The sequence below is a fragment of the Arvicanthis niloticus genome, chromosome 22 (assembly GCF_011762505.2).
Source record: "Arvicanthis niloticus isolate mArvNil1 chromosome 22, mArvNil1.pat.X, whole genome shotgun sequence".
Lineage (NCBI taxonomy): Eukaryota > Metazoa > Chordata > Mammalia > Rodentia > Muridae > Arvicanthis > Arvicanthis niloticus.
This window is the reverse complement of record NC_133429.1, coordinates 17,098,716-17,112,191: the sequence shown is the minus strand read 5'-3', so window position 1 is coordinate 17,112,191 and position 13,476 is coordinate 17,098,716. Positions and strand designations below refer to the sequence as shown.

The following is a 13,476-nucleotide window of genomic DNA, read 5'->3' as shown; positions in this document are numbered from 1 at the left end:
TAACAGAAGAACATCTAAACAAAACTGGAAAATTCAAGATAAGAAACAAATGCCTGGTAGTTATGAATTCTGAGTACCAAGATTCGGTGTAAGTAACCTAGAACTAGAAAAGGCTTCTAGAAAGGTGGGAGTTAGTCCTCTTCAAGGGACCATCAGCCCCACGGTCAAAGACTCCAAGAATGGCCTAGAAAAGAAGACCTGCCCTCTTTTCAGGGCCAGCAGTAGAAGGGCATGATGTCATGACACTTTTGGGATGCAGACAGCACTGTTGGCCACGTAGCCTATATTAGGTTTAGGCTCTGCTTTCTAATTCAATTTGTTCCATTAATCCAATTCCCCAGTGTCCTCTGCATGCCAAGTGCTACACAAGGAATTTGAATTGTAGAGAAAAAAAAGACAGTTTCTTTCTACCATAAATCTGTCAGGAGTTGTGGCTCGTGCCTACAATCCCAGAACTCAGGAACTTACGATAGGAAAATCACAAGTTTGAGTCCAGCCTGGGTTATATATTGGGTTCAAGGCCAATTAAGCTATAGAGAGACCTTGTCTCAAGAAAGGGACCCATACTAAGGGAAAGAAACAAGTCAACTTCAAATTAAGTATAAGTAGTACCAAGCATTTGGTCTCAGGCTGTTGCCATCAACAAGCAAAACAATTACAAACAGATGTTACTTTGTACTATAATAACCTCTTCTGAACATTATAATTCCAGCCACATTACTAAACAGATATGCCAACCAGAAGTTAGAATGTCCAAGTCTTACATTTCTGTAGCTGAGGGGATTGTGAAGATAACAGATAACTTTTAAGATCGGGACACCGTTAAAAACTTAAGCCTCCCAATTCGGCTTCCTCGCTGAGCAGAGATAGAGCTTTCTATCTACAGAACAAAGGGCAGCGTACAGTCTCAGGAGGCACTGATAAGCCAGCAAAATTCTCTTTAATAAAACTGAGTCCAAAGACTAAACTTCTGTCCTGCTGAGGCAAAGCTGCCTCTGCAATAAAAGACAGCAAGTACCATACTTCCAGACCAAAGTGCAGTTGACTTACAAGGAAATAGCCACCTTCTTTGCCTGTAAGGCTTCATTTTTCTTTCGTACAGTATTTTCAGTAGTTATAAGTCAAAACAACAACAAAAGATTTTAAGGGGTAAAACCACTGTTCTTATCTACACTTCTAATTCGATCAAACATTGACCTCAGTAATTTATTCCTAAATTCCACCCCTGGTTGTTTAGCAGACCTGCTTCGGCAGAGATAACCATACAACGTTGCAAAACATACTGTCTGGTTAGCAGGCTGAATACAGCTGGTCTTTTCATGTTCCTCTAATTTCTAAAATGGTCCTCTATGACTTTTTTCCTCTACGAAAAGGTTCCATCCTAAAACCCTCAGACAACATAAGAACACTGACTATCGACTATATGAAACAGATCAAACCATTATTTCATGATTCTAAACAAATCTTTATTCGAATGGTTAGAATTTATAGAAGTACATATTCTATAAGAAATGCAATAATGACTTGTCCCAATAATGACTTGCTCCTTGAAACCACTTATTAAAAATTGTATTGGGTCATCCTTAGAAAGCTGGACTATTCCACCTGTCCTTAAACTAACAGAAGATAATAGCAATAAGAAGCAATGGCAGGAAGGGTCCCTGAAGAGCAAGGGTTGCACCTGCTCTTAGAGAGCTGAGACTGGAAACCTTAAAACAGGGTAGAAAGGGCAGGGAACTCTAAGGGGCTGAAACACAGGGTGTGGGATCTAAGAGTTGGGTGAGCCTGCGGAGTTAAGGACGGTGCACTGGGGCTGGCAAAATCTGGGGCCTGGAGGGGATTCTGGGAAGTGGGCCAAGGAAAAAGAGGCCACAAGGTTGGAGGTGGTAAGCGAGGGGACTGGGAATGGGGGTAGGATGAAGTATCCCAGGAGTGGGTGAGGGGCGCTAGGACGCTAAGATGTATCCAGGAAAAGAGGAGGGAGCGGGAAGAGACCATAATACGTGGAGGGCTAAGGAAAGAGTGCTGATGTAAACGTGGGGCTGAGGAAGGGATGATTGTGGGAGCTGAGAAAGAGGTACAGAGCCCGAGGAGGGGCCACGCAGGGAGAGCCAGCGATCTCAGGGCTCGCAGGGAGCAGGGGCGAGGAGCGGGAGGACAGCAGCCCCGGAGAAGCGGCGCTGCACAGGCGACCCGTACCAGGCTGCGCAGATTATCCTCCTGTGACTGGACCCTGAGCGCGGCGGTCCCGGTAAGCGCCCGGCGAGCGAAATCGACGCTGCAGCGAAGATGGAGGTGCTGGGTCCGGCAGATCGAGGCTGGAGAAGCCAAGGAGCAAGTATCCGCGACCTCGGGCATGGTTGTGGGAGATCCGTCGCACGTCAGTCAGCACCCAGACACTCTACCGCCAGACTTTCACCGCGAACCGGAGAACGGAGGGAAGCACTGAGGGTAGAGAGCGCGGTGCACTCCGGGAAAGGGAGGCTCCGAGCCTCCGAGGGGCTTCGTGAAGGGCAGGACGGAACTACCAATCCCATGATGCAGCGCGATCAGGCTAGCGCTAGACAGCATGGGATTGGGAGGCGGTGCGAAGACGAACCGAGGGGTGTCTGCGGCAGGGATAGGGTGGGTTAAGGGAAACGCTGAGTGGAGTACAGACATGTCTAATGGAACGCTTTCATTTTAGTTCTGTTCAGTTACAATGGGAGTCATGATGGCATCACGAAAAGCAAAGACTATTGGTGTACGTTTGCTGAGGGCGGGGCTGTCTTGAATAGATAAAAGGCCTATCAGAAGAGCTGTCACTGTGCGGTTCCTCGTTAGTATAGTGGTGAGTATCCCCGCCTGTCACGCGGGAGACCGGGGTTCGATTCCCCGACGGGGAGGCACATCAGTTTTAATTTTGATGAGCTTTGTGTAATTATAATGACCTCACTGTTGTCTGTTTTTCGGGTATCCCCAGCTATAAGTACCCAAACTAAAATAAAACAACATTAACATCTGAGAAACGAATTATGAAATGCGCGCTGACCACAATGGAGATAATACGACAGCTGCACTTCTAGCTCAGCTCCGCCTACTGTGAAAGTCAAAGGAGTGTTGAAAGGTGCCTGGCAATTTAATTGTAAACAACTTTTAAGAAGACCTGAGAAAGGAGAATCAGCCTGTGTTATTCAGCAAAACAGATCACATCAGATTAAGTTCCTGAAAAGGGCTTTGTAACATTGCAAACACAGGAAAACTCACCACTTCCCTAAAAGATTGCAAAGATTTCTCATTTCCCCCTCTTGCTTCACGAAGACTTTCTGCGAGTGCTCAATGTAATTTGCAGATATTAAATGCACTCTGCCTCACTAGAGGCCTTGAAAAGAGCTGAGGGGACGAGGGATCTGTATCCAAACTAGTGATTAATGTTCACTCGGCTGCCAGACCCATGATGACCTAATCCAACCTGGTGCTTGGCTCCAAGACAGGGCGCAGGGAGCACAATACATGACTTTCTGGAGGGGCAAGTAGTATCTCTTTAGGAATGGTCAGGAGTAACAAAATAGACGGTAAAACGTCTGAGGTGGGCTTTGAAAGCCATGGGGAGAGCGGAGGAGTCAGGGAAACAGCAGGAAACCACAAGGGAGGCATGGGCTGAAACAGCATGGGGGCGGGGGGGGGGGGAGAACAATTCTAGGTATTCAAAATCCGACTGTTTAACTGAAATCCCTTAACCACACATTAAAGTTTCTCTGTGTAGTCCTGTCTGTTTGTCCTGGAATGCTCTCTGTAGATGAAGCTGGCCTCAACTCAGAGATCCGCCTGTCTCTGCCTCCCGCCGGAGTGCTGGGCTTAAGGACATGGACCACAAAAGTTCGGTGGTGGTGATATACTTTCTTCTTTCCTCTGTGGGCTGTGTCTGGTTTCATATAAATATTAGTTGCCTCTAAAATCTATCTCTTCTCATCCTTAGTAGTAGGCATTTAGCTGGGCATACGACTGCCCAGAAAGAAGGTCCTTCTTGTTCCTTCTCTGCGTTTAGACCTTGCAATTAGATTCTGACCAGTAAGTAGAATGTCAGCAGATTGTCCAGTAAGGTTTTTATGACGTGTCTTCACAAAAAAAAAAAAAAAAAAAAAAAAACCATCAACAACAAAACCCAATATTTTGTCCTCTAGAACATAGACGTAAGGTCTACAGCTCTGACAGCACATCATAGCATGAGGTTGAGCTGTGTGCTGAGAAAGACAGAGAAGCCTCGAACTAGAAATGGCCCATGTCTTAGGACCATAGAACCCCTCTGTGCACTGCTTCAGATTTCTTTTGAGAGAGAAATAAATGCATTTGTTTAAGACAAAGTTATTTTGGGACAGTCTGTCACTCAGGGGGATGCCAGTCTTTGGTAAGAACTGGTCCTAGTTGGAAGTCCATCGCTTCCATGGCTTGCCGTGTCTGTCAGTTTGCCATTATTTAGGAGTGGGGCATACTGATTTTTTTTTATTGAAAAATATTTTTCATACACTAGGTTTTGATCACATTCTCCCTTCTCCCATTTCCTCTGACATCCTGCCTACCTCTTTACTGACCCAACTTCCTGTTCTCTCTCTCTCTCTCTCTCTCTCTCTCTCTCTCTCTGTCTCAGTAAAACAACAAAGAAACAAAAATAAAACACAAGAAAAACCACAAAAATGAAAATCAAATCAAACAAGCAAAAGACCAGTTAGACAAAAAAAAAAAAAAAAAAGTCAAAAAGTCTACAAAAATACCACTGAGTTTGCTTTGTGATGGCTGACTACTCCTGGGTATGGGGCCTATCTCGAAGTGTGGTTGATATGGTTGCTAAACCCTGAGAGATGCTATCGGAGAAAACCGATTTTGTATTTGCCAGCCAGCATCTGAGAGTCTGCTGTCATTTTATCAGGAGCTAGTGGGTCAGTCTGAAAAATGTTGTTTATCAAATCGTCTTGCTTCTTTTTTGCGTTATCTGCCTGAGCATTCTCTGAGATTCGACAGTCTCACTTCCTCGATTAAATCTTTCAAGCTCTCAGGGAGAGAAAGCTAGTTTTCTTCAAGCATGCCCCAGCGCTGCAGGAAACAGCTCTGTTCCCACTTGCAAACAGGCTGACACTAGTTGGACTCGGTGGGGTTATTACGAAGAATATAAAGTTGGGAGGGGAGGAGGAAGGAGAGACTTTGGAAGAGCTGGAGGTGAACTGAGGGATAGATTTGATGGAATAACATGCAAACAATAGCAACGATAAAGATAATAATAAACTTAAGGTCTCACCAGTGTAGACATGCTGTAATGTTTGGGCATGCAATGTATCTTAGTTTCTCTTCATCACCATGACTGTAAAACCTGAGACCAACTTAAAGAAGGAGACATTTATTTTGGCTCATGGTCTTAGAGGGTTCAGTCCCTGGGGGCATGACCCTGTGACAGTTACACAAAACATCGAGACATCAAACACTGTGTTGAGGAGGAGGCTGTGTATCTCCTGGCCAGCAGGAAAGAGAGAAAAAGACAAGAAAGGACAAGATCGTCCGTATGCCCACCACCAGTGACCTAATTCCTCCCTATGTCCCATCTTCTAAAGTTTCCAGAGCTCCCCTAAAGAGTGCCTCCCCCCAGAGAACAAGCTTCCAACACAGAAGCCTTTGCAGTGACACTTCTTATTCATATCATAACATAATCCAAATGATTTAGCAGATGAAAGTAATATTTATTTTTAAAGAAAGCTTTGGCGTTAAAAAAATGACTTATCACTCACAGACTACAATATAGAGCTAAAATGTTGTGTACTTTTCATGGTTTTTTTTTTTTTTTTTTAATGAAAAGAACATTAAAGGAATAAAAGTTGAGTCTTGTTTCATGTCTAAGGCCATTGTTCTGTGGTGGTAAGGTTGCTGGTTTTGCATTTGATTTTTTTTTTCAGAGTTGAGAACCCTGGTTTGCATTTGACATGGAAACCTCTACCGGTACATCTGAATTTGTCAGTTGGACATTCTTCAAAATTGGGTCAGCATCTGAACAGTGGCTTTCTGCCTTATATAGTCTGGTTGTCCTCTGAGGAAATCCCGCTGAGACGCCTCCTGCCTCTTTCTTGGAGAAATGCACACCCTGCTTTATCCCATGTGTCTTGGAGTTTCTTTTGCTATAAGGAGACACCATGACCAAGGCAACTCTTATAAGAACATTTAGTTGGGGCTGGCTTACAGGTTCTGAGGTTCACGCCATAATCATCATGGCAGGAAGCATGGCAGCATCCAGGCAGGCACAGTGATGGAGAAGGAACTGAGAGCTCTACATCTTGTTCCAAAGACCAACAGGATAAGACTGTCTCCCACATGGCTAGGAGGAGGGTCTTAAAGTTCACTCCTCACAATGACATACTTCCTCCAACAAGGCCACACCCTCTCCTACAAGGCTCCTCCTCCTAATAGTTGCCACTCCTTGGGCCAAGCACATTCAAACCACCACAGCATGTCACTCAGTTGCATACTCTATATGACAGAGATTGACCAAACAGTAAAAACAGGCAGGTTGATACCCAACCTAATTATTCTATTTGTTTTTCAATAGAAATGTTTCTGGTTGTTGATTGACAGAAACACCAGTCAGAGGCCTTTGGATCTAGTTCCTGTTTGCCTTTCCAATTTCTCCTTCTCCTATACCTCCAAAGCACTCTGTCATCTGACTGTACCTGCTTGTTCCCTCCTTCATGCCAGCCTAGAGCACAAATGTATTTCTCCTCCTGCTTTATCTTTCCAAGAACATTTTCCCCTTTTTCCTGTCTCCAAATCCCTCCTGGAAATCTCCTGGCTAGCAACTCTGGGTAGTTAATGATATAAGACTATGTAAGGCAGACCAGTCTGGGAGATGAACTGAAGAAAAGATGCAGGAGCCTGAGGGAGCCCCATACACCATGAGAAAGAAGGCTGTTAAGATGATGCTAAGGGACTCGGCTAATATGCTTGGTAAGCAACTCCTGTTGTTAAGTCCAGAATCACTGAGGCATCTCTGAAATGAAAGAGGTGAGTGATCAGTAGCTGCTAGCAAGAGCTACTGAGACAACTTCACAACTTCAAGAAGCAAGGGTGGAGAGTGGCTGGAAATATATTCAAATGGATACAAGAGATGAGAGCATTTTAATAAGGAAATTGTGCACTTATGCTTAACTTATATCAGCTGTAGTAGACCAGAGAGACAGTGTATTGTGAGACTGCCTGGGGATAAGACCTGAGGGATAGCAGCTTAGGTCGCAGTTATCCACAAGTTGAAAGGCTCAGGCTTCTGAACTAGCCTCGGTTAATGTTAGGACAAGTTTCCCCGGAGACAAGAGACAGATATTTGAGCCAATGCTTTAACGTTCACTCAGGAATGTGGAGTAGTCGTTTCTTCTTCCAGGGTGAGCTGTGTTAACTGGTTGTCCTACTGGTCTCTCCACACCCCCCTTACCATCAGCCTTTGCTGTTAAATTTAGGACCATTCAGAACTTTTTCTTCTACTGTGGTTTAGTAAATACTTTTCTCTGGCAGAATATAAGGCTGAGGGGGATAGGCACTGAGAGATACAGGCAAGAAAAAAGAAAAACAGAACATGAAATTTCAAGTCCCCCTTCCTATTGCTTCCTCCTTCCTTCCTTCCTTCCTTCCTTCCTTCCTTTCTCCTTCCTTCCTCCTTCCTTCCTTCCTTCCTTTTTTCTTTCCTTCTTCCTTCCTTCCTCCTTCCTTTCTTCCTTCCTCCTTCCTTCCTTTCTTTTTTCTTCCTTCCTTCTTTCTTTCTCCTTCCTTCCTTCCTTCCTTCCTTCCTTCCTTCCTTCCTTCTTCCTTTCCCTCCTTGTTTATTTCTCTCTTTTTTTGGCATACATGTCTCTTATTCCCATTTTTGTAGTATTTAACTGATTATTATCGAAAAACAGAGCAGAGGGGAACAGTTCTGAGGTGGGAAACCACAGTTCCGAATAGCATTGCAAGAGTGGAGTCAAATCCAGCGTGGGTTCTGAAAGCAGAGCTGATAGGATTTCTGGTCAGATTAGAGATGGACTGGAAGGGAAAAAGGGAGGAGTCGAGGCCGATGTCAAGACTCTTGGCATAAGAAACCGGGAGACTGCAATTTGATTAGCCAAGATTGGGGGAGGGGTGCTGTGGGAAAAGTGGGCTTGAGCAGGGCTCCATCTTTCACATGGTAAATTTGAAGTGTCAACTCCTCATCTGAGGGGAGATGCTGAGTATGTAGGACCTGTGAGAACTGGGATCATCTGGAGCAGCTGCACTCTGTTCAGGAGTTCACAGACGACTCTTCATCAGTTGGAACATGATGACGGAAGTGAGATGGAATGTAACAATGTAACACACCAAGTAGTCTGTTATCTTGGCCTTTCTTTAGCCCGTTTCAGCGACTGCTCACTGTCAAACTCTGTGCCTGGGGTAGCACTTTTGTGACTACCAGATAAAGGTTCTCACAATATATACGAAGATTGCTGGACCTCTGGCTTGGATAACATCTGAGTCCAAAGAAGATTTTTTTATGCTTGCTAAGCTTGGTGACGCACGTCTGTAAACACCACTTTCAGGAAAGCAGAGACAAGAGGATTGTGAGTTGACAGACACTCGGTGAGAAAATGTCTGTCTCGAAAATCAGTAAATGGGACTGGAGAGCTGGCTCAGCAGTTAAGAGCACTGGCTGCTCTTCCAGAGGACCCAGGTTTGATCCTCAGCACCCACATGGCAGCTCACAAAGCACAAAGCTCAGAAAGTCCAGTTCCAGACAATCCTACATCCTCCTGTGGCCTCTGAGGGCACCTGGTACAAGTGAGGCGCGGGCATATATGCACCCATACACATTAAATAAACAAACAAAAATAAACAAACACACACACACACACACACACACAAGGAAACCAACAAAAAGGATTCTCACACTCTATTAAAGACATCTGAATCCTACACAAGACAGTCCCCTGCCTCAACAGTCACACTATATAATGATTTTACCCACTTGCTTTTGTGACCACAGCTTCCACAAACTTCTTTCATGGAAGAAACGTTTTGCATAACCCGAGTTTGCATTCTAGAGAGTGGTCACTCAGACTGGCTGAGAATAAACTTTTTTCTTTTATTTTTATTTTAGTGGAGTTATTTCACACAGACTGTGTGGAGTCCTGAGGAAAAGCTGGGGTGGGCTAAATGTGATTTGGGGAGCTCACCAAGGAGATGGCATGAGAGAGAAAAGCTAGCCACAGAGACTTGGGGACAATAGCTGCTCATATCGACAGACAGGCAATAGAGTAGAGTAAGTGTCTCAGAGGAGAAAGGGTGAGAGCATTTCTAGAAAAGAGCCGTCAGCTGTGTGGAATGCTGCTGCTCACTCAGTGAGATAAGGGTGGATGTCACTGAAGCTGCCTTACAATAGTGTCAGGTCAGGCCTCAACAGTGGCAGGCCCATGAAAACCTAACTGAAGCCGGTTCAGGAAGACTGGGAAGCAACAGAAACAGATTTGTGTGTGTGTTGAAGAATGTTATGAAGATCAGAAAAAGGAGAGGGATTATAGCTGAAGAGAAAAGTGAGCGAAGAGAAGGATTTCTGAGGTAGAAGAAATAAAAGTATATTTGTTGGGTGTTAGGAATATTCAGCAGAGACAAGGTTACTGGAAATAAAGGCAAGAGGGATGGGGAAAGGCTGGGATAAAGGCTCACCTTGGCCACCCGAGGCTGAGGTCCAGACTACAAGTGAAGAAGCTGGTTTTAGCCAGAAGATGGGTTGTAAATTTACCCTTAACCACAGATGGTAGGCACAGCGTGGTGCAGATGCAGGGGAAGGCTCAAGTGAACAGAAAGAGGATTTGGGGACCTTGTCTAAAGTAGGAAACAAAATCAACGGTCAAGAGTGAGGTGAGAGACGAACAAGGCTGAGGAGATTACAAGGGAGATGAAAGAGATAAGTCTGTGGCAAGAGAGACTGGGTAGATAGCTTGTGTTCTGGGTGCTTTTAAGGGACTGGGAGGGCCTTCCTTAGTCATAGATGTTAGCATTCCTTCTAGGCTCCGCCCACAGTTACCTGGCAATAGCCAGGTTCAAGGACACACTATAAAAGGGGCTGTTTGTCCCTCCTCACTCTCTTATGCTCTTACTCACGCTCTGCCCCTTCTCTCCCTGCCCCTTCTCTCTCCCCCCCTTCCTCTCCTCCTCTTTCTCCAAGTGTTCCTAGCCTCCTTTCCCTCCCCCTCTCCCCCTCCCCCCTCTCCCCCTCCCCCTCTCCTTCCCCCTCTGCTTCTCTGCCTTTCTCTGTCTCTATTCCCTCCTCAACTCACTTTTCCATGTCCCAAATAAACTATTTCTACACTATATCCGCGTGGCTGGTCCCTCAGGGGGAAGGGATGCCTCAGTGTGGGCCCGCAGAGTCACCCCTTCCACCTCACCATACCAAACATATCCCTCCTCCTCCTCTCCTTCCTCCTCCTCCTCTCCTTCTTCTTCTTCTTCTTCCTCCTCCTCCTCCTCCTCCTCTTCTTCTTCTTCCTCTTCTTCCTCTTCCTCTTCCTCTACCTCTTCCTCCTCCTCCTCTTCTTCTTCTTCTTCTTCTTCTTCTTCTTCTTCTTCTTCTTCTTCTTCTTCTTCTTCTTCTTCTTCTTCTTCTTCTTCTTCTTCTTCTTCTTCTTCTTCTAATAAAACACAACAATGGGTTTCAAGTGAGCCAGTCCAGCACCATGTGAATATTCTATAGGCAGTTAGAGTTGCCTGGAATCTGTTCGTCAAGGCAGTGTGGATGTGGGGGTGGGGATGGGGGGGGGCAGGGATGGTAAGAGTATGAAAGACAGTGAAGAGAGTGAGTCTATAAATGAGGTCAAAAGATAGAGTCAGACTTTGTAATCTGGAAAGAACGAGGCAAAAAAATAATTATGGATGGCTTGCTCTTCTGTGTGCACGGCAAGAGGAAATACATCTGACGTGTGTCCATACCCACAAAGCATATTTCTAGAAGAGGCTCAAGAAATTCAAAGCGGCACTTGCCTGTGAGAGACAGAAGTCTTTCTCTGGCCAAAATAACAGAGGCAAGGAATGGCAGAACATCCAAAGCTTTTTTTTTTTTTTTTTTTTTTTTTTTGGTTTTTTTTTTGGTTTTTCGAGACAGAGTTTCTCTCCTGGCTGTCCTGGAACTCACTCTGTAGACCAGGCTGTCCTTGAACTCAGAAATCTGCCTGCCTCTGCCTCCCAAGTGCTGGGATTAAAGGCGTGCACACCACCGCTGGGGGCTTTTTGAATTTTGATGTGAATTAATATATTTACCTTTTCTGTTAAAAAAAAATTGACGTGGAGGAAAAAAATTAGGACCAGTAGACCCAAAACCACAAAGGGAATCAGAAGCAGATTCCTGTCTATCTGCCTATCTCTGTGGCCTCCTCTTACTACCACTGACCTGGCTACCTTAAAGTTGCCTGAGTTGCCTGAGGCCCTTGCCTTGTTCTTCTGTCAGCATAGATGTCTCTGTGTTCTTGACCTGACAGCCTTTCCTCCCAATCTTAGCAAGGTTCTCCTCCTCCCTCCCCACTAGGCCTCAAATTCCTCCAGTTTGGGCTACAGCCATAATTCTCAACCTGTGGGTCGTGACCCGTCACCATCCAAACTACCTTTCCACAGGGCTCGCCTGAGACCATCGAGAAAACGGAGATATTTACCTTGTGATTCATAACTAACAAAAATACAGTTATGAAGTAGCAACAAAAGTAGTTTTATGGCTAGGGGGACACCCCACCATGAGGAACTAACTGTATTAAAGGGTCGAAGCGTTAGAAAGGTTGATAACCACTGGGCTAGCGAGGGAGCTTCAGTTCCTCCCTGGGATGTGTGAGGACAGTGGAAGAAATATTTCAACTGCCATTTTTGGGTTTAACTTACACAATAGTTAAAGCAATACTGAGCCGTTGGCCCCACCATTTGCTTTTTTTTTTTTTTTTTAAATCCTTGTGTGACCTTGTGCAGAGATTCGTACTTACAAGCACATCTCCAGTCTCAAGAGACCGCTTGGGGAATTGGGGAAGCCCAAAACGTGAGGCACAGAAGACAACATTCTGCCAACTTTGTAAAACGGTCTAAATTGGCCTCCTCCCAGCTCCCAGCTGCTCCCCACAGCACTGCTCACATTGGGCAGAGTGTCTCCCACATAGGCTTGCCTCTTGTCTCTCTGCCTGTGTTCTCCCGAGGAGCTGACCTGAACAAAATAGGCTGTCAGGCAGTCCTTGGAGCCAGAGTATCTCAGCTGGTCAGATGACTCTCCCCACACACAGTGTAAGGAAGGACCAACCATACTTTCATCGAGAAGCTTCATTAGAAACAAAGAACTCAGAAAACTGGAATCTGCATCTTTCGAGAGATCCCCTGGTGATTGTTTATAGGAAGTTAGAGACTCGGAGGTTGCCTCTGGAACCGGAAAAGTTTAGTTCAAGGGTACATCAGCTATGTCAGGACTCACTCTTTGGAGATTGCACTGGATACTTATTTCAGTATTCCCTTGTTGCACTAATGTGCACTCTGCAACCGAGCAGTAAAGCAGTCGCCCACATTAGAGACTCAAATCACCCACTTTCCCTCTTTGAGCATGGTTGTTCAGTGATTGAACAAATTGGTAAATAGATGGATAAGTGAGATTTCATATGAGAATCTAGCCATTCTTCACTTTTATCTATCTATCTATCTATCTATCTATCATCTATCTATCTATCTATCTATCTATCATCTATATATGTATCTATATATGTATCTATGTATGTATCTATGTATGTATGTATCTATCTACCTATGAAGATAGAGTCTGTCTATCTATCTATCTACTTATCTATTTATCATATATCTCTGTATCTATATATGTATCTATGTATGTATCTATGTATGTATCTATCTATCTATGAAGATGAAGTCTATCTATCTATCTATCTATCTATCTATTAATCATCTATCATATATCATCTATTTATCATATATCTCTGTATCTATATATGTATGCATGTATGTATCTATCTATCTATGAAGATGGAGTCGGTCTATCTATCTATCTATCTATCTAATATCTATTTTTATATCCATTGGTGCTTTGCTTGCATCTATATCTGTGTAAGGGTGGCAGGTCCTTTGAAACTGGGGTTCTAGACAGCTGAGAGCCACCATGTGGGGCTGAGAATTGAACCCAGGTCCTCTGGAAGAGCACCCAGTGCTCCCTGCCACTGAGCCGTCTCTCCAGCCCCAAGGATCTAGCCATTCTTATATTCACTGCGTTACTCAGGGTTGCCCCCTAAACTTAAAGTTGGGCATAATGGTGCCATTAGTACTCATTAAAAAAAAAAAAAAAAAAGCCCACCACCTAGTAGCTCCTTCCCTAAGTTCCTTTCTGGATGCTTTCAATCTTGCTCCCTGAGGCTAACTACTGCCTGTGATTTTCATTCTTTTATAGAAGTAGAAGTGCACACCTATCCTTTCCACACTTTAGCCCCTTAG

At 44.6% G+C, this 13,476-nt stretch overlaps 1 protein-coding gene and 1 non-coding gene across 3 annotated transcripts in view; one reads left to right on the top strand and one right to left on the bottom strand.

Moving 5' to 3' along the window:
• Lta4h (leukotriene A4 hydrolase) overlaps positions 1-2,486 on the bottom strand; it is a 29,214-nt gene extending 26,728 nt beyond the window's left edge. For both annotated transcript variants that reach the window (XM_076920004.1, XM_076920005.1), the window contains exon 1: positions 2,200-2,486. In XM_076920004.1, coding sequence (XP_076776119.1) covers positions 2,200-2,358 — 159 coding nt within the window. In that variant the 5' untranslated portion in view covers positions 2,359-2,486. The remainder of the gene's footprint in view (positions 1-2,199) is intronic.
• Positions 2,487-2,813: 327 nt separating this feature from the next.
• Positions 2,814-2,885, top strand: Trnad-guc (transfer RNA aspartic acid (anticodon GUC)). Its single transcript has one exon. It is a non-coding gene; the product is annotated as a tRNA-Asp (tRNA).
• Positions 2,886-13,476: the final 10,591 nt, after the last annotated feature.